At 41.0% G+C, this 27141-nt stretch overlaps 1 protein-coding gene across 5 annotated transcripts in view; it reads left to right on the plus strand.

Annotated features, from left to right (window-relative positions):
- The window catches only part of taf1 (TAF1 RNA polymerase II, TATA box binding protein (TBP)-associated factor), a 172676-nt gene that overhangs the window by 48704 nt on the left and 96831 nt on the right, over positions 1 to 27141 (plus strand). For all 5 annotated transcript variants that reach the window (XM_072595164.1, XM_072595163.1, XM_072595165.1 and 2 more), the window contains 5 exons: positions 601 to 832; positions 1174 to 1296; positions 2803 to 2970; positions 5383 to 5510; positions 13536 to 13643. In XM_072595164.1, the coding sequence (XP_072451265.1) occupies positions 601 to 832; positions 1174 to 1296; positions 2803 to 2970; positions 5383 to 5510; positions 13536 to 13643 (759 nt within the window). The remainder of the gene's footprint in view (positions 1 to 600; positions 833 to 1173; positions 1297 to 2802; positions 2971 to 5382; positions 5511 to 13535; positions 13644 to 27141) is intronic.

Below are 27141 nucleotides of genomic sequence, written 5' to 3' on the forward strand. Positions count from 1 at the left end.
CTGGTCGTGTCGTTACGTGGCTAGTTGGTGTTCACTACATAGGACAAACAGGAAGACAGCTAACGATCCGCATCCATGAACACCACCTAGCCACGAAACGACACGACCAGCTATCCTTAGTAGCCCCACACGTAGATGACAAGCAACATGAATTCGACTGGGACAACACTACTATTATAGGACAAGCCAAACAGAGAACAGCCAGGGAATTCCTAGAGGCATGGCACTCATCCACAGATTCTATCAACGAGCACATCAACCTGGACCCAATATACCGACCACTGCAACGGACAGCTGCAACTGAACATTAAAGAAACCTGCTTACAGTCAGAGAAGATCAGGGCTATTCAGGTTGCCTGGCAAACGTTCTTTGCTCATCTAATACAAAAGTAGGTTGACTGGCCTTCTGTCTCTTCTTTGTTAGTGGCACTTAGCTGTGTGAAAGTAATTAATTGAACATGTTAATAACCTTATATGTGTAGAACTTGGCTGTTCTTTATTGCCAAGTTTTGTTATAGCAGTATGCTTCTAGGAAAGCACAAGTTTAATATCTTTATTTGAGGTATTGTTAATTGTCACTATCTGTGTGCATAACTTTAGGAACCTTCTGAAGAAATTGAGAAATCAACTGATGAAAAGGAATTGCGTAGTGAAATGGAGGCTCTTCTAGATGAGCATTTCCTCATGGTCACTCAGCTGCCCTGGGAGGAGGACATTATTTGGAATGGAGAAGATGTCAAACATAAGACTACAAAATCCCAGCGAGCTAGCTTAGCAGGGTGGTTGCCATCCAGTATGACTCGAAATGCTACAGCTTACAATGCACAACAAGGTATAAATGTTTGCTCTATTATTTTTCTTTTGGATAAGAACTTTTTATGAGGAGGCAGACAGTTTAATAGGTTGGATTGACCAAAAAAAATGCTTCTGTTGGCCTTTCATAGCTGTCATAGTCTTCATATAAAATAGACAGAAGCCCAAAGGTCTTCACTAGTCAGTTACTAACACACAGCAAAAGCTTGTGAATATTTACTTTTGGGCTTCAGTCCATTTTATATGCAGACTTTTAACAACTATTCTAGATTAATTGTTAATCATCGTCTTGTTGCTATCTCCATCTCTGATAACAGTTTTCTTTCCAAAATAATTTTATGCATGTTCTTTTCTGTAAAGGGCTGAACCGTGGCATCTCTTGGTTGTCGAATCCTTTGCCTCCCACACCAGTTCAGAAAACAACAATGCCTGGTCCTCCAATCCCAGCAAAAGGGAAGGATAAACATGTGCCAGAGCAGCACGGTACGACACCACATCAATAGCACATGTTTTATTTGTGTTGATGAAGGAATTAAAGACTGGGCATAGGTGTGCAAGGAAGATTTTCACATTTTTAGCTGATAAAATGTAATCTACTTTTAATGAAATTTCACACTATAGTTTTGCTTAGTTCAACTATCTTAAATAACTTAAATAACTTTATCAATGCCTGTTCATCATAAGGTGGACTTTTGTTGATATTTAGTCAGTGCGAAACTCCATTTGTAATTACAAAGGAAATTAGGGAATGGAATAACCTTTTTGAAAAGTGATCTGGCAAGTGGCACGTAATATTCATCTGACACAAGTGCCTGGCAATAATTGCTGACCAGAAATCACAAATCTCTCCCACGTGGCAGTACCATTGTTAAATACCATCACCATCATTAGGTTCAATTGAACCAGGCACATAAATGCTATTTCTGATAAAGCAGGTCACTGGCTGGATATTTTGTGATAAGCACCCTCTTTCTGACTCCCAAAACTTCTCCACACCTATTAAGTACAAGAGTGGAATGTTTTAACTTTGTTCAATGAGACCTAGTTGCAATAACGCTGAAATGTGACAAAATCCAGGACAGTTGTGTGAATGTATATAATAGTTGCTTGATTGTTGCTGGATCAACATTCTGTAAACCCTACCAATTAGCAATGTCAGAGTACTTCAATCACAAAGATTGTAATGGTCTTAAAATTGTTTCTTCACAAGCCTCTTGTGGTAGGTAGGATTGGGTAATAAATGTTGATCTTGTCAGCAATGCTTCCATCACCAAAGTGAAGAAAAACAAAATCCCTGGGCAAACTTGTACAGCAAAACAAATCTGTAGGTAAAATTAAACAAAAGTATATTCCTTTATTGAAATTAGAAAAATTGTTTATGTATTAAAGATGTGTGCTGTGTGAATATTCTGTTAAAAAATCTTTAACACTGTTAATATGATTGCTAAGTGCATTATTGGTGTTTAATAAGTTGCCATTTTGCACCAATTAATCCTTAGCCTGTACTGCTGGTAGACCTCCAGTATCAAATAAGCAGATATATGCTCGTATTGAAGATTAAAGCCATTGTCTTCAATCTCCTTCACAAATTCTGTTCTCTGGCTCCAACTCATCATGATTTCCTTCTCTACCTTTTATTCAATCCTTCGGCTATGCTCTTCATCCAAACCTTTGTTGATTCGAGAATAAAGTAATTCAATGCTGTCTGGGAAGGTCTCTTAAATTTAATATTCCACAAACTAGCAAATGTATGAACAGTTCAACTCACTGTCCTCATTTAAGCTGCTCCTTAAAACCTTACTATTTGACAAACTGTCCTAATCACCTTGTAATTTTTGTCAAATATTGTTTCATAAACTTTCTCTGATGTCTTTTGGTGCATTTTACTAGCATTAAGAAACGTTGTTATGACCTATTGTTAGTAAGAAATGAGACCTCAAAGTCAGTTTGGTAAAATTTCTTACTTGTACCGTTGCTTTCCTTCACTAGCTTCCCAAGAAGATGATAAAACTTGGTATTCCATCTTCCCTATTGATAATGAGGAATTGGTGTATGGAAGATGGGAAGATAACATCATCTGGGATGATCAAGCCATGGATAAAATTTTGGAACCACCTGTGTTGACACTTGACCCGAATGATGAAAACATAATTCTTGGTATGTCTTATTACAGCTGCTTTACCACTGAACAAAAAGGCTGAAACAACACTGAAAGCTCTACAGATTTATGATGACTTCAGTTAGTACAGATAGAACCTGAAGTTTAAACTTAGTGCACCTCTGAAATGTTGGGAAGCCATGTGGTGGGTGATAGTTTCCAGTTTCTGTTAGAGACAGTAGTCATGGTTGGTTTGATATGTTTGAAAAAAATATGGCAATTCAGAACTGAGCTATATACAGTTGTTACAAAATAATCTTTAGGAGTATGAGAAATTTAGCTAGGTTTTTAAGTGACAGTTGAGATGTTGTATAGTGTGATAGATTTTTATTATATTTTAAAACCACTATTGTTCCACATGGAAAGTTTGTTAATGGTTGTGCAATACTCAGCACAGTTTATTATTCCATGCCAGTGTTTCCTGTAATTTTTCTTTCTAGCTATCTCAGCCTCTGAGGTCTGTGCACGGTAGCAACTTCCAGAACTCTTGTGTTCATATGTAGCAAGACCTGGACAATCCATGTTTGGGCTGACATGTGGCAAATAACATTCGTGTTGCATAAATGCCAAGCAATGGCCATCCAAGTCATGTAAGAATCTAACCAATACCTCTTGACTTTCAATGGAATTACCATCACTGAATATTCATTGGCCTTACCATCACTCAATTCCCCTTTCTAAATATCCTGGGGATCACCATTGACCAGAAACTCTATTAGACCAGCCATATAAATACTGTGGCAATAAGGGAATATTAGAGTTCAGAAATTCTGTGGTGAGTAACCCATCTCCTGATTTCACAAAGCTTGACCGCCATAGATAGGACACAACTCAGGAGTGTGATGAAATGCCCTCTCCTTGGCTGGTTGGGTCTAGCTCCAATAACGTTCAAGAAGCTTGACACCATCCAGGACAAAGCAGCCTGCTTGATTGCACACGATCCACCACCATCCACGTAAACTCCTTTCATTACTGATTTACAATGGCAATGGTGTGTACCATCTACAAGATGCATCGTACTAATTCACCAAGATTTCTCTAACAGCCATTACAAACTTGCAGCCTCTAACACCAAGGACAAGAAATTTATTGTTTCAATAAAAAACACTTTCCAATCATTTGTCTTAAAAAATGCAATTTCAAAGAAAATTTTAATTGACAAAGAACACAAAGCCCAAATGCTAAAGTGCTCTCATCCAGAGTGACAGTCAAATTGTTAGTTATATAATTCCAAGCTCTGAGAGATTGTAGTCTCAGGGGTTGCTCAGTGAGCTCTTGAGTCTTAGCAAATCAAGTCATGAGCAATGGTAGTTAGTCAGTCATTCTTTAGCATGCCTTCCACAATCACTGAAGCTGTTATTGAGTATATTGAAGAAGGGCTCATGCCCGAAACTTCGATTTTCCTGCTCCTTGGATGCTGCCTGACCTGCTGCGCTTTTCCAGCAACACATTTTCAGCTCTTACACATCAATGATTGCTAACAGCAGATTAATATGTTTGAGTTGAATCTCAGGTGGATGTTAAAAAAAAAGTCCCATTGCACTATTGAAAGAATAGTAACTGAGTCCTTCCAGTGTCTTGTTTGTATTAGTCTCTTAATGAACAATATTTCAGTGCTTTAATTCGTAATTTATCTCTGAGCTGTTTGTGGAACTTTGCAACATGCAAATTGATTTCTTTATTTACCTTTATTAGAGCAATGATTTGCACTTCAAACATATTTCATTGGTTGTAAGAAGTTTTGTGACATCTTGACGCAAATATAAATGCAAGATCATTGTTTCTGAATTGCAGGAATAGTATACAAAAGCACAGGTTTATTTAACAGGTCAACTTTATGGTTGATTTAAGAACTAAAAATGCTGTGGTTCTGTTTGCTGAGCTGGGAATTTGTGTTGCAGACGTTTCGTCCCCTGTCTCGGTGACATCCTCAGTGATTGGGAGCCTCCTGTGAAGCACTTCTGTGATCTTTCCTCCGGCATTTGTAGTGGTTTGTCTCTGCCGCTTCCGGTTGTCAGTTCCAGCTGTCCGTTGCAGTGGTCGGTATATTGGGCCCAGATTGACTACACATGCCGGAGGAAAGATCACAGAAGCGCTTCACAGGAGGCTCCCAAGCACCGAGGATGTCACCTAGACAGGGGACGAAACGTCTGCAACACAAATTCCCAGCTCGGCGAACAGAACCACAACAACGCGCACCCGAGCTACAAATCTTCTCACAAACTTTGAACTAAAAATGCATTTGCAATGATGGTAGGCATGATTTTCTCCCTTATTCAAAACCTGGGATTGGCAGTGAACAATGTAATGCATTCCATTTCGTTAAGTCATATTATTTTGCATTGTTTACTCAAAAAATTAATAAAAATACAGTCTTGGTAAACATGCATACCTGCTATGTTTAATTCCAGAAATTCCTGATGAGAAAGAAGAGATGACATCTAACTCTCCTTCCAAAGAGAATAAAAAAGAATCATCAGCTCGCAAGAGTCGCATCCTTTTAGGAAAGACTGGTGTCATTAAGGATGAGCCACAGCAGGTCAGTAGGGTAGAGATATGTTGTGGTTCTGTTTGCCAAGCTGGGAATTTGTGTTGCAGACGTTTCATCCCCTGTCTAGGTGACGTCCTCAGTGCTTGGGAGCCTCCTGTGAAGCGCTTCTGTGTTGTTTCCTCCGGCATTTATAGTGGTTTGTCTCTGCCGCTTCCGGTTGTCAGTTCCAGCTGTCCGCTGCAGTGGCCGGTATATTGGGTCAATATATCAACAAACACATCGACCTGGACCCAATATACTGGCCACTGCAGCGGACAGCTGGAACTGACAACCGGAAGCGGCAGAGACAAACCACTATAAATGCTGGAGGAAACAACACAGAAGCGCTTCACAGGAGGCTCCCAAGCACTGAGGATGTCACCTAGACAGGGGACGAAATGTCTGCAACACAAATTCCCAGCGCGGCAAACAGAACCACAACAATGAGCATCCGAGCTACAAATCTTCTCACAAAATTTTAAGGTAGAGATATTGTTGCTACTGCTTTTCAAAGTCTGTTCTTGTGTAACACATGTTTGCAAGATCATATCAAACAAAATCAAAAATGTCCATGAATTTCCATTTATCAGGTGATGCAGTGGCATTCTGTAATGATACCTAGTTATTTGTTCAGGACTGTGCAGTGAGCCAACATCATTTTAACCTCTAACATTACTCTGATGCCATTTTTGTCTGCTAGCTGGCAGTTCATCTGGTGTTGGAATCATATATTCTTATACCATATCAAATATATTTATTTTGCTTTTCTTCTCTCCAACTTTTCTTCTCCCATCAGAGTATAACAAATGGGAGCAGAATAGGCATTCTGTCCATTTGAGCTTTCTCACATTCATGAAGATTCTTGTTGACTTTTACACTGTTACACAATTCCACATACTGTACATCTTCCGCAATTCCTTTATTATTCAAAAATGTAATGACTTCTCAAAGCATTCAGTAATTGACAGGTATAGCTCTCTGTGATAGAGATGGACAAAAATTCTGGGACTTTAACCCTATGCTTTACCACTCATGATTTTATAAGCTTTTATAAAAAGTCCTTGATATTGTGGTCTCATTTGACAGAGAGTGGCATGAAGATCTGTAGTAAAATGTGAGTCAGTGGGAATCATGAAAAAACCTGAAGGTCAGTCATTTCAGCATCAAGCAATCTCTGCAGGAGTTCTGTCCTGGCCCAAGTATCTTCAGCTGCTTCATCAATGACTTTCTTCCATCATAAGATCAGCAGTGGTGATTACACAGTTTTCAGCACCATTCATGATGCCTCAGATACTGAAGCAGTCTGTGTCCAAATGCAGCAAAACCTGGACGATATCAAGGCTTATGCTGACCAGTGACAAGTAATTTTCCTGTCACAAAAGTACCAGACAATAAACCTCTCCAACAACCATCACCCCTTGACTTTCAACAATATTACCATTGCTGAATCTCACACTGTCAATATCATGGGGGTTGCCACTGATCAGAAACTTAACTCGCCGTATAAATATTATGGCTACAAGAGCTGATCAGAGTCTAGAGATCCTAAAATGAGTAACTCACTTGACTCTGCAGTGCCTATTTGCCATCTACAAATCACAAGTCGGGAGTATGATGGAATACTTCCCATTTGCCTACATGGGTGCAACTACTGCAATACTCAAGCTTGACACCATGCAGGACTAAGTAACCTGCTTTTTAGGCACCACATGCACAAGCATCCACCACTGTTTCATGTACAAGTGTTCTCCTATAACACCTTGGCTGTGTTCCAGTGAAACCTCGCTTAATAGAAAATCACTTAATATAAATAATGGGGCCTGTGGGAAATGTGGGGTTAGATGCAGACCAGCAAAACATTTCACTCATGATTGCTCAAAAATCAGACACAATATATAGCACAGCCTGAATGAAGGTATAAATCATATTTACCAATGAAGCAAAAGTAAATTTAAAACAGTACATCTAAAATATATTGTTAATTCAAGGACAGAGGGTCATAATGGTGCATAAAGTAATCTACCTATTCCTGTTAAGTGAGCTATATCACATTTTCTCTCCTTATGCTCAAAATGCTTTTTAATTTCTAGCTTCTCTTTCAGTGTTGTTGCTTTTCTTTTCCATTCACTACTGGAATTTTATCACCAGAAAATGTCTTGCTAATGTTCTTGTCACAATGCTTCTTTTTTTTTTCAAAAAAAGAGATAATCTAGGAGCAATGTACCTTTCACAGGAAGCTGCTCAATGTATTTCTCTCAGAAAGCTGCTCTCTGTATAGTACCTCTCACAGAAAGCTGATCGATCAGCAACTGACATCGGTGCGTGTGCATGAAGAATTGTGCTGATGTTGGCACATATGCTGAACAAAGCATGCAAAACATTCTCTGCTGGAATTGCACGATTGTGAATAGAGGGAAGTGTGCTTGAAAATACTGTTCCTTAGTTTCACAGCGACGTTATAAGCAAATCGCACTGCTGGAACTCACGCTATCTGAGAACTACCTGTATAGTCTTGTATGTTAACTATAACATTAGCAGCATCTTATGTACCATATGCAAGATGCCCTGCAGAAATTCACCAGAGCTTCTTAGACAGTACCTTCCAAACCCATGACCCCTGCTATCTAAAAAGACATGGGCAGCAGATACATGGGAACACCATCACCTGCAAGCTCCCTTCCAAGCAACTTCTCATCTTGACTTGTAAATATATTGGCATTTCTTCATTGTTGGGACAGAATCCTAGAACTCCCTCCCTAACAGCATTGTGGGTCTATCTACACCATTCAGACCACTACGGTTCAAGAAAGGCAGCTTCACCACCACCTTCTCGATGACAACTAATGATGGACAATGAACTTTTATCCAGAGAGTGGATGTCTATCCTCCAAAATTGTACACCAGCCTCCAAATGTGATTGCACCAACATTCTGTGGAATTGCAGTAAGACCTCTTTATCGTTAGTGATTTGTATGCAAAAGGCACCTCGGTAAATACAAATATTTCTTGATGTTTTTTAATGATACGAAAAGTGCTCTTTCTCTGTGTCTTGTAAAGGTGAATGATGTTTACATATCACCAGACAGATTCAATCTACACTGTACTTTCCAAAGCTACCAGCTTCTGAAGGGAAACTGGCGATGGGCAATAAATGCTAGCCCAACCAACAATACCCACATTCCATGGGCGGAAAAGAAAAGCTAAGTTATTTTGCAGCCTCGTTGTGACTTCCTCACAGCTTTCTTTCTCTTTTAAAAATATTTTCTGGAAGCTCAGATGGGATTGTACTCAGCCTCCTCACCTCAACATCAGTATCCCTTGCAGATAGCAGAGGCTAAGCAATGATTCTTCAATATTACACCCTGCCGAATTTCTTTATTGTAGCCAAACATGAATCCATGCAGTTATATTACTTCTAGCCCCATGAGCACTAATTTTATGTCAATGTACTTGTGTGGCACCTTATCCAGTTTTCTTTTTGATGTTGTGTATTGGAATTTTCACTCTACAAAGATAACTAGATTATGTACAAATGACAGAGCTAAGCAGTACAGCAAACAACTGATCAAATCAAAGCTATGTATTACTGCTACATCCATTCCTGATTTTTCGTTGTTAACCCAGGGTTGTCCATCTTTTTTGAACAGGGGTTAAGAGATACTGGAGCAGCCACATAACAATTTTTCTCTCACTTGGGGGCTGTTGAACAAATTTAATTTGGATAAAGTTTACCATGATCATAAGTATGACTTTCAGAAAAGAAACAATTTGAAATAAATAGAGTTGTCATTTAATTAAGGAATATGACCATTAAAAGTGTCAAATAGCAATGCTAATATATAACTTGCTTTTGCCTTACTGGCAAATGAGCAGTTGTGGAGAAGGACATGGAAAGTATAGAATGTGTGGAGATAGTTGGTGACATCTTGAAAAATGTCCATATTACAGAGGAAGTGGCGCTGGACGTCTTCAAACACATAAAGGTGGATAAATCCCCAAGACCTGATCAGGTATACCCTACGATTTGGTGGGAAATTAGGGAAGTGATTGTTGGGCCCTTTGCTGAGATATTTGTATCATCGATAGTCACAGAAGACTGGAGGTTGTCTGACGTGGTGCCATTATTTAAGAAAGGTGGTGAGGAAAAGCCCCAGGGAGCTGTAGACTGGAGAGCCTGTATTGGTGGTGGGAATGTTATTGAAGGGAATCCTGAGGGGCAGGGTGTACATGTATTTGGATAGGCAAGGACAGATTAGGGATAGTCACCATGGCTTTGTGGTTGGGGAATCATGTCTCACTAGATTGAGTTTTTTTTTGAAGAAGTAACGAAGAGGATTAGTGAGGGCAGAGAGGTGGATGTGATCTGTATGGACTTCAGTAAGCCATTGAACAAGGTTCTTCATAGGAGACTGGTTAGCAAGGTTAGATCTCATGGAATACAGGGAGAATTAGCCATTTGGATAGAAAACTGTGAGTCTAAGGTAGAAGACAGAGAATGGTGGTGAAGGGTTGCCTTTCAGACTGGAGGCCTGTGACCAGTGGAGTGCTACAAGGATTGATGCGGGGTCCTCTGCTTTTTGTCGTTTATATAAATGATTTGGATGTGAAATAGGATGTATAGTTAATAAGTTTGTAGATGATAACAAAATTGGAGGTGTAGTGGACAGTGACGAAAGGTACCTCAGAGCGCAACAGGATCTTGATCAGATGGGCCCATGGGCCGAGGAGTGGCAGATGGAGTTCAATTCAGATAAATGTGAGATGTTGTATTTTGGAAAAGCAAATCAGAGCAGGACTTATGCACTTAATGGTAAAGTCCTGGGGAGTATTGCTGAACAAAGGAACCTTGGAGTACAGGTTCATAGTTCCTTGAAAGTGGAGCTGTAGATAGGATAGTGAAGAGGTTGTTTGGTATGCTTGCCTTTATTGGTCAGTGTATCGAGGATAGGAGTTAGGAGTTCATGTTGCAGGTGTACAGAACATTGGTCATGCCACTTTTGGAATATTCTATGCAATTGTGGTCTCCCTCCAATCGGAATGATGTTGTGAAAGTTGAAAGGGTTCAGAAAAGATTTATAAGGATGTTGCCAGGGTTGGAGGATTTGAGCTATAGGAGCGGCTGATTAGGCTGGGGCTGTTTTCCCTGGAGCATCAGAGACTGAGGGGTGACCTTGTGAAGGAAAAAATCAGGAATGGCATAGATAGGATAAGTATCTTTTCCCTGTGTTGGGCGTGTCCAGAACTAGAGGGCCTAGGTTTGGGGTGAGAAGGCAAAAATTTAAAAGGGACTGAAGGAGCTTCTTCACCATGCAAAAGGTGGTGTGTGGATGGAATGAGCTGCCAGGTGACATGTTGGAGGCTTTTTACAATTACAACATTTAAAAGACATCTGGATGGGTATATGACTAGGAAGGGTTTAGAAGGAAATGGCCATCTGCTGGCAAATGAGCCTAGATTAAATGACGATATCTGGTTGACATGGACGAGTTGGACTGAATGGTCTGTTTCCTTGTTATATGTTTCTATGTCTCTCTCTCCCTCTCTCTCTCTCTCTCTCTCTCTCTCTCTCTCTCTCTCTCTCTCTCTCTCTCTCGAGAGAGAGAGAGAGAGAGAGAGAGAGAGAGAGACTTGGCCTGAAGTCCTGATACCACAGAATTTGGCAGGGTACTGGGGCTGACTGAGGATGTTAGTTAAAAACCATTGCATCTGGTTTGTCTTCGATGGGGAAGACTTTGAGCTGGCCTAAGTGGAATTCATTCAAAATACAAAATATTGTAAGATATTAAAAGTATGTAAAATACAAAAGGTACATAAAAGCGATGTAAAAACCTGATTACGTTACAGCTAGATTATTATGTGCAGTATCCAAAGTATAGGAGGGATGTGGAGAAGGTACAAAGGAGATTTGCCAGATGCTGCCTGGGCTGGAGAATTCTGGCTATGAAGCAATTGGATAGATTGTAGTTGTTTCCCTTGGAGCAGAGGAGACAAAGGGGGGGATGTGATTGAGGTGTGTAAAATTATGAGGGGCATAATAGTGTAGAAGGGCAGGACCTCATTCCCCTTGGTGGAGGGATCAATGATCAGGGGTATTGATTTAATTTAAAGGGCAGGAGGTGTTGGGGATAGGAGGAAAATATTTCACGTTCGTAGACGTTGGTGGGAATCTGGAAATCACTGTCTGTAAGGAAACCCTCAATACATTTAAGGAGTATTTAGCTGTCCATTTGTGAAGGCAGGGCATGCAAGGCAATGGGCTAAATGCTGGAAAATGGGTTCGAATAGTTGGTGGCTGTTTTTGACAGGTGCTGAATTTTTTATGCTGTCGGCCTCTGTAACTGTATAAAATTAGTGGTTGCCTGGCAGACTGGATTTGCATCTTCCCCAGGCTTACTCTGTACACTGGTTTTATAAGACAAAAAGACTTAGGAGCAGATGTAGGCGATTTAGCCCATTGCGTCTGATCTGCCATTCATTGAGTTCATAGTTATCTGATAATTCTCAACTCCAGTTTCTTGCCGTATCCCCATAACCCTTACTGATTAAAGAAACATATCTCAAGCCTTGAACATACTTAATGATTGAACCTCTACAGCCTTGAGATAAGGAATTCCATAGGTTCAATATCCTCTGAAGGAAGAAATTCCTCGTTCCCCCTGTCTTAAATGGGTTAACCATACTCTTGAGATTATGCTGACTGATTCTGTTCTCTCCCACAAAAGGAAACAACTTCGCAAAATGTACCCTGCTAATTCACTGAAGAATCTTGCATGTTTAAGTAAGGTTGCCTCTTCTAAGCTCCGATGAATACAGGTCCTAGCTTCTCAATCTGTTTTAATAAGATAGTACCTTCATACTTCGGGTCAACCTAATGAGCCTCTCAGGACTGCCTCAAGTGCCAGTATATCTTTCCTTACATAAGGGGACCAAAACTGTCCATAGTATTCTGGTGTGATGTAACTTGTGTTTTGTATAGTTTTAGCAAGATTTATCTATTTTGATACTCCGTTCCCTGGTATTTCTTACGAGGATCTCTAATGTGGTAGCATACATACACAGTAACCTATTTGTGTGCCAGTAGCAATGAGTTGCATGGACACAGTCATCTGTGCATGCCTGAATTTCATAGACATGTACTGATCTTGTTTGTAGTACACGCTCATAGCTTTTGTTCTTTCATCAAATGGCAATTTAGGCTAAATATTTTAGTACAGGTGGTTCTTGGATAACATGCGCTTTGGCAGTGCGATTTGCTTATAACATAGGTGGGGAAATTAAGGAACAATATCTTCGAGAACACTTGCGTCTATTTGCAATACCGCAATTCCAACAGTGATGGTTTTGCATGCTTTGTTCTTTGCATGTGCCAACATCAGTGCTGGACTTTTTGCTGTTCTGCATGCATTGATGTCAGCTACCAATAGAACAGCTTTCTGAGAGAGTGTTGAGCAGCTTCCTGTGAAAGGTACACTGCTCCTAGATTATCCCTTTTTTGGAAAAAAATGGAGGGGCAAGAATGTTGACAAGAAGTGTCCTGGTGTTAAAATTGCAGGTGGTGAATGGTAAAGAAAAGCTATAACACTGAAAGAGAAGCAAGATATTATAAAGCGTTTCGAGCGCAAGGAGAAAATATGTGATATAGCTCGCTTAACAGAAATGAGGGTGTCTATCTTATGCACCATGATGACCTTCTGTCCTTGCATTAACAATAGTTTTTATGTGCATTGTTTTAAATTTACTTTTGTTTCATTGATAAATATGGTTTATATCTTCATTCAAGCTGTGCTATACATTGTGTTAGACTTCTGCATGATTTTTGAGCGATTGTGAGTGACATTTTTTGCTGTTCTGTCCCTAATCCTACTTTTCCCACAGGCCCCATTATTTATGTTAAGCAATTTTCTATTAAAGGAGATTTCACTGGAACACAACTACTGCGCTAAGGAGAAGTACCTGTATTCCATTTAATCCTTCCTGTCAGATTTGGTTATCATTTGGAACATTGGACTCAATCTCCTTTCTTGTTTTTGACAGAACATGTCACAGCCGGAAGTAAAAGACCCCTGGAACCTTTCAAATGATGAGTTTTACTATCCCAAACAGCAAGGACTGCGAGGGACATTTGGAGGCAACATCATCCAAGTGAGTAGACTTGGGCACTTGCACATCTCCCTAAGATTGGGTTTCATTTAATACTGCTTCAGAGTTGTGCAGTCATTGAATTATATCTGTACAAAACAGAAGATGGGATGTCATTTGTATTCCTCAGTTATTGAAGCAGTTTGTAAGCATATGCAAAAATATCAAGACAACACCTTGGGCTGATAAATGGTGAGAACAGGGGAGATAAACGTATAGTGGCATTTTTGCTTGACTATTAATCCAGTAACTCAGCTAATGTTTAGGCACATGGTGGAATTTGAGTTAGGTGGAATTTGAGTTCAGTGAAATACAGGTGTTTGATATGCTTGCCTTTATTGTTTAGTGCATTGAGTATAGGAGTTGGGAGGTTATGTTGTGGCTATACAGGATATTAGTTGGGCCAGTTTTGGAATACAGGTAGTTCTGGGATAACATGTATGTCAGCAGCGTGATTTGGCTATAATGTTGCTGGAGAATTAGGGAATGGTATTTTTGAGAATGCTTAGCTCTGTTCGCAATCGTGTGATTCCAGTGGGGATTGGTTTGCACGCTTCATTCTGTGCATGTGTCGATGTCCATGCCGTTCTGCACGTGCGCCAGTGTCTGCACTGAAGTCTCCACACCCTTCTGTGCATGCGTAATGCCAGCGCTGGTCTTCATGCCATTCTGTGCATGTGTCGACTTCACCTGCCAACAGAGTAGCTTTTTGTGAGAGGTACTGTAGGGAGAGCAGCTTTCTTAGATATTTAAAAATGTACCATGTTAAATTTACTTTTGTTTCATTAATAAATATAATTTCAATCTTCATTCACACTATGCTTTACTTTGCGTTCGAATTTTGAGTGATCTTCAAGCGAGTGTGAGTGATATTTTTTGCTGGTCTGCCCCTAACCCCACTTTTCCCATAGAGCCCATTATTTATATTGAATGATTTTCTATTAAGCGAGATTTTGCTGGAAAACAACCACAGCATTGTAGGAGAACCCCCAGCACTGTGTTCAATTCTGGTCTCCCTGCTTTAGAAAGGATGTTGTTAAACTTGAAAGGGTTCAGAAAAGAGTTACAAGACCGTTGCCAGGGTTGGAGGGTTTGAGCTATCTGGAAAGGCTGAATAGGCTAGGGTTAGGAGTTATTTTCCCTGGAGTGTTGGAGGTTGAGGGGTGACCTTTCGAAGGTTTATGCAGTTAAGAGGTACGTGGATATGATGAATAGACAAGATCTTTTCTCTGGGGTCTGGGAGCCCAGAACTAGAGGGCATATGTTTAAGGTGAGAGGGGAAAGATTTGAAAGAGACCTAAGGGGCAACTTTTTCACACAAAAGATGGTGCATGTATGGAATGAGCTGCCCAAGGAAATGGTGTGAGCTGGTACTGTGACAACATTTAAAAGACATCTGGATGGGTATATGAATAGCAAGGGTTTAGAGGGATTTTGGCCTATTGCTGGCAAATGGGAGTATGTTAATTTAGGATATCTGGTCAGCATGGATGAGTTGGACCAACAAGTCTGATTCCATGCTGTTCAGGTCTATGACTCAACGTAACTGAAATTATGAATCTAATAATGATGAGGAAATCACTGCTGATTATTGGAAAAATTCATCTGCTTCACTAATGTCCTTCAGGGAATGAAATTTGTCACCCTTAGCTGATCTGGCCTATGTGATTTCAGAGCCACTGCAGTGTGCTTGATTCTCAAATGGCTTCTAAAATGGCAATGCAAGCCACTCGGTTGTGTTAATCACTTTGATTTCTCAACAAAGAAATGAAACCGGGTGGACTACCTGGCATTGATAAAGTCATAGGAAACAACAATGAAAGACACAGCCCTTTGCCCTGCTGAGTCATCCTTAGTAACATCTTGGGGCTAGTGCCAAATTGGGAGAGCAACAGCCTGACATAGTCATACTCATGGAGTCATACCTTACTGATAATGTCCCAGGCACCACCATCACCATCCCTGGATATGTCCTTTCTCACTGTGAGGAGAAACCCAGCAGAGGAGGCAGCACAGTGGTATGGTCAGATAGGAGTTGCCCTGGGAGTCCTCAACATTGACTCCAGAACCATGAATTGTCATGGCATCAGGTTAAACATGGACATGGGAACTCCTGCTGATTACCATGTACGTCCTCCCTCAGCTGATGAACAACTGAGGAAGCACTAAGGTTGGCAGGGCACATAATTTACTCTGAGTGAGGGATTTCACTGTTTTCTGAGCCACTGTCCAAAAGTGGCTCAGTAGCAGCATGGCTGATTGAGTTGGTTGGGTCCTAACAGACGTATCTGCTAGACACAATCTGCTGCAGGTGGTGAGAAATCCAACGAGGGGAAAAATGTACTTGACTCTTACGGTCTTGGGCAGAGCATTACCATACTAAGTCATGATGGATCCGGATAGAATGTTTTCTATGGTGCAACTTTTAATGGTTGGTGAGAGTCCTTATGGACATGCTGAATTTCTTCAGCTTCCTGAGGAAGAAGCAGTGTTGTTGTGCCCTCTTCATCATTGCATCAACATGGATGGTCCAGGATAGATTATTGGTGATTGTTACTCCCAGAAACCTGACCCTCTGGACCATCTCCAATAATGTAGATAGCGATGTGTCCCCCTCCTTGTTCCCTGAAGTCAATGATCAGCTCTTTAATTTTGCTGACATTGAGGGAGAGGTTGTTATCTTTGCATCACACCACCAAGTTTTCTATCTCTTTCCAGTATTTTGTCTTGTCATTGTTTGATATGTGACTGACAATTGTGGTGTCATCAGCGACCTTCTAGATGGAGTTCAGACGAAATTTGACAACACAGTCATGAGTATGCAGGGAGTAGAGTAAGGGTCTGCATACTCAGCCTTAAGGGGTGCCAGTTTTGAGGATTGTTGTGGAGGTGGTTCTTCTACTTCTCATCACTGATTGTGGTCTGTGGGTCAGGAAGTTGAGGATCCAGTTGCAGAGGGTAGAGTAGAGACTTAGGTTTCGGAGTTTGGAGATTAGTTTGGTTGGGAGTATAGTGTTGAAAACAGAGCATAAAATAAATAGAAGCCTGATGTAGGTATCATTATTATCCAGATGTTCCAGGGATGAGTGTAGGGTTAGGGAGATGTTGTCTGCTGTGGACGTGTATTGTGCTGGTAGGCAATTTGTAAGGGATCAGGGTAGGCTGGAAGGCTAGATTGAGAAATGAGCCATGACTAATCTCTTGAAGTACTTCATCATTATTGAAGGTCAGAGCCACTGGGCGGTAGTCATTGAGGCATATTGCATGTGTTTTCTTTCATACTGGGATGATGGTGGTCTTCTTGAAGTAAGTGGGAACTTCACTTTATAGCTTTCCGTGGCTTCACTCTCAAGAAGGCCAATCTGATGGCAGTAGTGACTGAGGGAATAGGTGCATCCAAGGCTGTCAGAGCAGGTGACACAGTTTCACTGATGTTCTGTTCAAACCGAGCATAAAATTCATTGAGCACATTAGGGAGGAATATATTTTTGTCCACTATTCTCTTCTGCTTCATTTTGTAACCTGTTATGTCATGTAGATCTTGTCACACAGATGGCGGGTGTCCATGTGGTTAGTTTGGGTCTCTAACTTAGTCTAGTATTGCCTCTTGGCATCTCTAATGGCCTTATGGAGATGCTATCTGGACTTCCTGTAAAGGTTAGACCTGATTTGAATGTCGCGCACCTGGCCTTCAGTAGGCAGTGCATTTTTCGGTTGAGCAATATACATATTAACTTTGTTGGCGTGTTGTTTTCTACACACTTAGTAATGAAGTCCGTGACAGTGTTGGCATACCATCGAGATTGGTCACTGAATTCTTGAATATGGATCAGTCTGGTCCATTTACGACCTTAATTAGAAGGGAGGACCAAATGAGAGGAAAAACAGAAATGCTAGAAGCACATGGAAGACTATAACTTCCTTCACAAATGTTGAGTTGTATGCTTTATATTTGTTGAAGCAAAATATCCTGGATGCTGAAAATCTGAAATATTAATAAAAAATATTGGAAATGCCACTTGGTCGTGACAGCGTTTGTGGTAGAAATAAAAGTAACAATTCAGGACCATGATATTCCATCAGAAACCGATGGTTACCATAACCTTCCATCAGTTCTGAGGTGAAATCACAGAGGTAAAGTGTAACTATATTTTTCTTGACAGATGCTGCAAAATCTGTTGAGTATTTGTACCACTTGCAATTTTTTTTTCACTTTTGGACACTTAATCCTGAATGACTATGCTATGCAGGTTACTAATTCTGAGGAAGGGCCACTTTACCCAAAACATTTCCTCTGATTTCTCTGCACAGATGCTGCCAGACCTGCTGTGCTTTTCCAGCAATTTCTGTTTTTGGTTGAGAATATAGGTACAGTATTAGCTGTCATTCACAATGGAGAATAGAATATCAATGAGGAAAGCTTTGAAGAAATCAAGTCGAAGGGGCAAAAGTTAGATTTGGTATTTGTGGAAGCTCCATTGATATATGAATATAGGTTGTGAATGTTGCAAATATCAAGTAAATAGTTTTAGTGATGGAGAATATTAGGTTCAATCGGACAAGAAGGTAGAACTGTGCGCGAATTAAACTGGGAGGTTTCGCGGAAAGTTGCCTTTTTGTCAAAATGGCAAGAAAGTGAATTTTACATCAGAAACTGAAAAAGATGACTTTGTTATTCCAAAATTCACCTGTAAAAGATTTCGACCATTCTTGATTTATAGAGTCATAGAGATGTACAGCATGGAAACAGACCCTTCGGTCCAACTCATCCATGCCGACCAGATATCCCAACCCAATCTAGTCCCACCTGCCAGCACTGGGGCCCATATTCCTCCAAACCCTTCCTATTCATATACCCATCCAAATGCCTTTTAAATGTTACAATTGTACCAGCCTCCACCACTTCCTCTGGCAGCTCATTCCATACACGTACCACCCTCTGCATGAAAAAGTTGCCCCTTAGGTCTCTTTTATATCTTTCCCCTCTCACCCTAAATCTATGCCCTCGAGTTCTCGACTCCCCAATCCCAGGGAAAAGACTTTATCTATTTATCCTATCCATGCCCCTCATAATTTTGTAAACCTCTATAAGGGTACCCCTCAGCTTCCGACCCTCCAGGGAAAACAGCCCCAGCCTGTTCAGCCTCTCCACATAGCTCAAATCCTCCAACCCCGGCAACATCCTTGTAAATCTTTTCCGAACCCTTTCAAGTTTCACAACATCTTTCCGATAGGAAGGAGACCAAAACTGCACACAATATTCCAACAGTGACCTAACCAATGTCCTGTACAGCTGCAACACGACCTCCCAACTCCTGTACTCAATACTCTGACCAATAAAGGAAAGCATACAAAATGCCTTCTTCACTATCCTATCTACCTGCGACTCCACTTTCAAGGAGCTATGAACCTGCACTCCAAGGTCTCTTTGTTCAGCAACACTCCCTACGACCTTACCATTAAGTGTATAGGTCCTGCTAAGATTTGCTTTCCCAAAATGCAACACCTCGCATTTATCTGAATTAAACTCCATCTGATACTTCTCAGTCCATTGGCCCATCTGGTCCAGATCCTGTTGTAGTCTAAGGTAACCCTCTTCGCTGTCCACTACACAACCAATTTTGGGCTCATCTGCAAACTTACTAACTGTACCTCTTATGCTCGCATCCAAATCATTTATGTAAATGACAAAAAGTAGAGGACCCAGCACCAATCCTTGTGGCACTCCACTGGTCACGGGCCTCAAGTCTGAAAAACAACCCCACCACCACCCTCTGTCTTCTACCTTTGAGCCAGTTCTGTATCCAAATGGCTAGTTCTCCCTGTATTCCATGAGATCTAACCTTGCTAATCAGTCTCCCATGGGGAACCTTGTCAAACGTCTCACTGAAGTCCATGTAGATCACATCTACTGCTCTGCCCTCATCAATCTTCTTTGTTACTTCTTCAAAAAACTCAATCAAGTTTGTGAGACATGATTTCCCACGCACAAAGCCATGTTGACTATCCCAAATCAGTCCTTGCCTTTCCAAATACATGTACATCCTGTCCCTCAGGATTCCCTTCAACAACTTGCCCACACTGAGGTCAGGCTCACTGGGCCTATAGTTCCCTGGCTTGTCTTTACCGCCCTTCTTAAACATTGGCACCACGTTTGCCAACCTCCAGTCTTCCGGCACCTCACCTGTGACTATCGATGATACAAATATCTCAGCAAGAGGCCCAGCAATCATTTCTCTAGCTTCCCACAGAGTTCTCGGGTACACCTAATCAGGTCCTGGGGATTTATTCACCTTTAACTGTTTCAAGACATCCAGCACTTCCTCCTCTGTAGTCTGGACATTTTGCAAGATGTCACCTTCTGTTTCCCTACAGTCTATATCTTCGTTATCCTTTTCCACAGTAAATATTAATGCAAAATATTCATTTAGTATCTCCCTCATTTTCTGCGGCTCCACACAAAGGCTGCCTTGCTGATCTTTGAGGGGCCCTGTTCTCTCTCTAGTTACCCTTTTGTCCTTAATATATTTGTAAAAGCTCTTTGGATTCACCTTAATTCTATTTGCCAACACTATCTCATGTCCCCTTTTTGCCCTCCTGATTTCCCTCTTAAGTATACTCCTACTGCCTCTATACTCTTCTAAGGATTCACTCGATCTATCCTGTCTATACCTTACATATGCTTCTTTCTTTTTCTTAATCAAACCCTCAGTTTCTTTAGTCATCCAGCATTCCCTATACTTACCAGCCTTTCTTTTCACCCTAACAGGAATATACTTTCTCTGGATTCTCGTTATCTCATTTCTGAAGGCTTCCCATTTTTCAGCCGTCCCTTTACCTGCAAACATCTGCCCCCAGTTATAGAATCTATAATATAGAAACAGACCCTTCAGTCCAACCAGTCCATGCAGAACATCATTCCAAACTAAACTAATCCTGCCTGCTTGTTCCTGGCTTTATATCCCTCAAAACCTTTCCTATTTATGTACTTACCTAAATGTCTTTTAAATGTTATAACTGTATTTGCATCTGTCACTTCCTCAGGAATTTCATTTGACATGCAAACCACCCTCTGTTTAAATACTTGCCCCTTACACCTTTTATAAATTTCTCCCTTCACCTTAAAATTAGGCTGTCTTGTCTTAAAATCCCCTGTCCTAGGGAAAAGACACCTACCATTAACCCTATCTATTTTACAAATTTGTTATAAATTTAGAGATAAGCAGTCTGATGGTATAGAGATAGGTTTGGGACAGACAGATGGTTATGGTGCTAGATATTGTCTTTGAAGCCACTGTGGCAAACATATGACCAATCATAGAAAGGTAGTTACACTGAATTAAAATGGTAGAGGGTTGACAATTTGCAAGAAGGATTTGGTCAACTGCTGTGAACTCTTAAGGCCCAAATGGGTTCTCAGCAAATAGCTTTCTTATCTTCTGCATGCAGCTGATTGACACATCAATTAAAGATACTTGAGCAAAATAAAGGAGCCAATTACAAGGTCGTCTTAAATGGAAAAAAATAATTTTACTACGTATTAGCTGTGAGAAAAAACATAATAAAGTGCAATGTCATTGCAGGTAATAAGTCTAAGGGAGACGATGACCATGTGGTATTATTGCTGGATCCAGAGATCCTGGTCATGTTCTGGGGACCCGGGTTTGAGTCTCACCACAGTAAATGGTGGAATTTGCGTTCAGTAAAAAAAAACTTTGGAATTAAGAGCCTAATGACTATTAATCCATTGCTGATTGTTGGGAATACCCATCTAGTTCATTAATGTCCTTGAGGGAAAGAAACTGCTATCCATGTGAAACTGCTGGCCCACATGTGACTCCAGATCCATAGCAATCTGGGTGACTCTTAACTGCCCTCTGGGCAATCAGAGATATTCAATAATTACTAGACAACAACATGCTCATTCCATGAATGAATAAAGAGAAAAAAGGGAGTGTGTCTGGTGCAGATAAAAAGCCAAATTGGTGATGCATTTAAGAGGCCTCAGAATTCTTATCTGAGATGACGGTTGTTTAATTGATGATCCATATCCTTAGAAGTGGTGGTGTGTTTCTGAGTTCCTGGTCAACTGTTGTTTTTCCAATTTGTTTTTCACCAGATGCTGTTTTTTGAGTCGATCAAAGAATCAAGGAGGGAGAGACCAAGAAAGTCTGCTAGTTCTTCCTTACATTTTTTAAATCCTGATTATCAAAAGCAGCTGTTGAAATAGCATTCATTTGTGGCTTTCTGAGTCTTGCCCCATTTTCTGTACAAGCTGGATATTGGCCTTTTGTGTCCAATATGAAAATGGTCATAGAAATGTAAATTGAAACAGGATATGTGAATTTCTCCATGCTTACTTGGTTTCCTGGTTTTGATATCCTTGGATAAAGTGGTAACTTTAGTGCAGACAATTCTACATGGATCTGTTGAACTTTTGTCATTATGTGGTCAGATATTCATTTGGTTACTTTCATAACTGGAAAAATTAAACTTGAAAACCATGGAATTGTGGCATTGGAGCAGTGGTGCACTTCTCCAGCCTCAGTCACGTCAGTTTTACCTGTCCTGACCAGTTTTTAAGTTGCCTTTTGTTGTTATCTAAAATCCTCCAGGTTGTCAAGTTAGTACTTTTGGCAACAATGTAAATTTTTAATATACTATTCTTAACTTTTTGAGTTGCACACATATTTTCCCGTTGGAGTTTTTAATTTGTCAGCGGAATGTACACTTCAAGCATTTTGAAGTATTTGTTTATATGTTTGCTGTTGCGCATGCTTTATGTCTTTTGATCCAACTTCTCAATCTATCTTACCGAAGTTAGAAATCACACAACACCAGGTTATAGTCCCAACAAGTTTAATTGGAAGCACTAGCTTTTGGAACGCCGCTCCTTCATCCAGGTGGTTGAAATGTTGTGTGATTTTTAACTTTGTACACCCCAGTCCAACACCAGCATCTCCAAATCATATCTTAGCCAACTCGCCCTTGATATATTTGTATAAAATCTGATGTAGAATGAGATATTGAAAACAGATATGAATAACGAGCTGCTGCAGGCCTTTCAGTTCCTCAAGCCTTGCTTTGTCTTTGTATAAGATCACAATTGATCAGATTGTAATCACAAATGCACATTCCACCTATCCCAATAGCCTTTCACCCCTTTGCTTATTATCTTTGCAATTTATTGGAGGGAATCCTGAGGGACAGGATTTACATGTATTTGGAACGGCAAGGAACTGATTCAGGATAGTCAACATGGTTTTGTATGTGGCAAATTATATCTCACTAACTTGATTGAGCTTTTTGAAGAAGTAATGAAGAGGTTTGATGTGGGGAGGTGGTGGATGTGATCTATATGGATTTCAGTAATGTGTTCGACAAGGTTCCTCATGGTAGGCTGGATAGCAAGGTTAGATCACGTAGAAAACAGAACTGGCTTGAAGGTAGAAGACCAAGGCTGTTGGTGGAGGGTTGCCTTTCAGACTGGAGACCTTTGACTTGTGGTGTGCCACAAGATTGGTGCTGAGTCCACTGCTTTTTGTCATTTATATAAATGATTTGGGTGTGAATATAGGAGGTATGGTTAGTAAGTTTGTCGATGACACCAAGATTGGAGGTGTAATGGATAGCGAAGAAGGATATCTCTGAGTACAACGGTTCTTGATCAGATGGGCCACTGGGCCAAGGAGTGGCAGATGGAGTTTAATTTAGATAAATGTGAGGTGCTGCATTTTGGAAAGGCAAATCAGGGCAGGAATGGTACAATGGATGGTAGGGTCTTGGGGAGTGTTGCTGAACAAAGAGACCTTAGAGTGCAGGTTCATAGTTCCTTGAAATGGAGTTCCAGGTAGATAGAATAGTGAAGAAGGTGTTTGGTATGCTTTCCTTTATTGGTCAGTGCATTGAGTATAAGAAAGGGTGAAAGTGAGTACAGCAGATGTTGGAGGTCAGAGTCAAGATTAGTATAGTGCTGGAAAAGCACAGCAGGTCAGGCAGCATCTGAGGAGCAGGAAAATCGACATGATGAAGGACTTTTGCATGAGAGGATAAATTGTGATCTCTTGCTTCTCAGCTGCTGCATGACCTGCTGTGCTTTTCTAGTGCTACACTTTTTGACTCCCAACTCTTATTCTCAATGTCAAGATTAGTGTGGTGCTGGAAAAGCACAGCAGGTCAGGCACACCCAAGAAGCAAGAGATCTCAATTTACCTTCTCACATGATCAACAGTGCCCTCCAGAACATCATCTCCACTTCCTGCAGCTCTGCCCTTAAATTCCACACCTCCAAATGCAACAAGGATAGAACTCCCTGGCCCTCATCTTCTGTCCCACCAATCTCCGGGTACAGCGCATCATCCTCTGCCATTTCCGCCACCTACAAACAGACACCACCACCAGAGATATCTTTCTCTCCCACTCTATCAGTATTCCACAGAGACTATTCCCTCCGCAACTCCCTCGTTAGGTCCATGCCTGCACCCCCCAGCCCCTAACCTCCACTCCTGGCACCTTCCCTTGCTTCTGCAAGAGTTGCAAATCCTGAGCGCACACCTCCCCCTTAACCTTTGTCCAAGGCCTCAAGGGATCTTTCCACACCTAGCAGAGATTTTCCTGCACATCAAGACACCTCATCTACTGTGTCCATTGCTCTTGATGTGGTCTCCTCTACGTTGAGGAGACAGGATGCCAACTCGTGGAACACACACACAAAACAACCCCACTGTTCTGTAGCCGACCACTTCAACTCCCCCTCCCACTCCGCCGAGAACATGCAAGCCCTTGGCTGCCTGCCCTGCTAAATCAAAGCCACTTGATGCCAGGAGGAAGAATGCCTCCTCTTCCGTCTTGGGACCCTCCAACCACATAGCATCAACGTCGACTTCGCCAGTTTCCTCATCTTCCCCTTCATCCAACTCATTACAAATCCAACCCTCCACCCCGGCACCACCAACTTGAACTGTCCTACTTGTCCATCTTCCTTCCCACCTATCTTCTACACCACCATCATCTCCCACCTGCAACCACCTATTGCATTTCCAGCTACCCCACCCCCAAATTATCTCTCAGCTTTCTTATGCACATGCGCGCATATACCCACACACATGCATATGTGTGCGTACACACACACGCGCCTGAAGCATAGATTCCTCCTGCTCCTTGGATTCTGTCTGATCTGCTGCACCACACCTTTCGACTGATCTCCAGCACCTGTGGTCCTCAGTTTCTCCTGTGAGAGTCGGGAGGTCATATTGCCGGCAGTACAGGTCGTTGGTTCGGCCACTTTTGGAATATTGTGTGCGGTTCTGGTCTCCTTGCTATAGGAAGGATGTTGTTAAACTTGGAAGGGTTCAGAAAAGATTTATGAGAATGTTGCCAGAGTTGGAGAGTTTGAGATATAGGGAGAGGCTGAATGACTTGGGCTGTTTTCCCTGGAGTGCTGCAGGCTGAGGGGATCTTATAGAGGTTTATAAAATCATGAGAGGCATGGATGGGGTAAATAGATAAGGTCTTTTCCCTGGGGTGAGAGAAATCAAAAATAAAAGGCACAATTTTAGGATGAGAGGGGAAAGATTTAAAAGGGATCTAAAGGGCAACGTTTTCAAGCAAGAGGATGGTGTGTGCGCGGAATGAACTTCCAAGCGAAATGGTGGAAATTAATGTAATTGCAGCATTTAAAAGTCATCTGGATGGTTATATGAGTAGAAAGAGTTTAGAGGCATATGAGCCAAAATCTGGCAAATGGGTCTAGATTAATTTAGGATATCTGGTCAGCATGGACGAGTTAGACCAAAGGGTCTGTTTCCGTGTTTTATATCCCTAAATGTATTGAAAGACTTTGCTTCTATTATCTTTTAAGGAAGAGAGTTCCAAAAACTCGCGACTCTGTGAAATAAAATTTCCTTATTTCTATACAGAATGAATGCTCCCTTTAAAGAGTCACCTCTCATTCTGTGTTCTCCCATTCGAGCAAACATCTCTCTATACCTACCCTGTGAAGACTTCTAGGATCTTGTATGTTCCAATCAAGTCTTTTCTTACTCTGTTAAAACCTTTAAGAATGCAAACCCAGGCAAACCCCTTAAAATAACTGACCCATTGTCTGGCAAACTTTCTCTAAACTGCTTCCAGTGCATATTGAGTGAAGAACTGGGTTCTTCTATCACTACTTTAGCAGTGTTTATTCTTAAGGATAAGGATTCTTCTAGGAAACAAGTAGCCACAGCTATGATAGTGAAGATATACTGATGCTACACTTTCCTTTACAATAAAGGCCCCCCTTAATCCACCAGCAGTTTACAAGAGGGTTCCTCAAAATTTATATAGGAACTAAAGGTGCTGGTTCTATAGAATGTTGCAGCTTTTCCATGGACCGGCATGTTTGTTATGTTTTACAGAATTGTACCATAGCCTTATGAAGACCTGCTGGAGTAGCTACACTCTTTGCTGCTGCTAAATCATTCCCTAGGAATGCATCATAAACAGTAGACAACCCACATTTACTGTACCGACTTTCGATCATATTGCAGGTGCAGCCAGCATAAAAGTTTGTGTATTTATTCCCTGCTAATAGTATTTACTCAAACTTTGACATTCATGTCACTCTCCATTGAAAAAGTTGTGCCTTTTGCGAGCAAGTGAGTTTGAGGGGTTTCTGGATCTTTGAGGATGACTAAATTTATCTGCTTCATTCAAGGAATAAAGTGTTACATTTCCTTTTTGACAAGCTTTTTCTGTAACTCTTAACACATCTTAATTACGTTCACGGCAGTAGAGTCTGTGCCACAACTCAGTATGTTATATTCTCAGTCAGAGCTCCATTCTCTGAACAGATATTGTATCCGAATAAATCCAGCATCTGCAACTTTCAGCAATTTGATGAAGGTTTCCCACCTTGTGGCAACAAAAATACTTAGGCCTATGGATATCATTTCCACCCTCAGCACTTTCTTTTTTGGCCTGAGGAGGCGATACTGTAACTTTCCCAGCTGTCCCTTCTCTGGTATTTGCCTTCCTTTTGTTGACCCACCCTCTATCCTTGTCAGGTTAGTGAGGCTAATGGAAAGCTGGTTGAGATTTATGATAAGCTTGTAATTGTCAGCTATTTCCACTGCCAGTCTTGGTGTAACAACTTTCTAGTTTTTAATATAAGTTCTTATGAATGGAGAGAGTGAATTTTCGCATTCTTAAACCACTTCAGAGCAGAAGCAAGGCATTCAGCTCATCATGCCTGGTTTGACATTTAATTAAGTCATAGCTGATCCAATAATCCTCAAACCTATTTTCCTGCTCTTTACCCATAACTGTTGATTCTCGTACTCTTAAAAATCTGTCTATCTCAACCTTGAATATTCTTAGTTAACAGTCCTCTGTGGTACAGTTTTTCACAGATTCACAACCCTCTGAGAGAAGAAATTTCTCCTTAACTCAATGTTAAATATGCAAGCCCTTACTCAGTTTGTGTGTTTTGGTTCTAAGCTTCCACAGCAGGAAATAACCT

This window comes from Chiloscyllium punctatum, chromosome 25, assembly GCF_047496795.1.
Source record: "Chiloscyllium punctatum isolate Juve2018m chromosome 25, sChiPun1.3, whole genome shotgun sequence".
Classification (NCBI taxonomy): domain Eukaryota; kingdom Metazoa; phylum Chordata; class Chondrichthyes; order Orectolobiformes; family Hemiscylliidae; genus Chiloscyllium; species Chiloscyllium punctatum.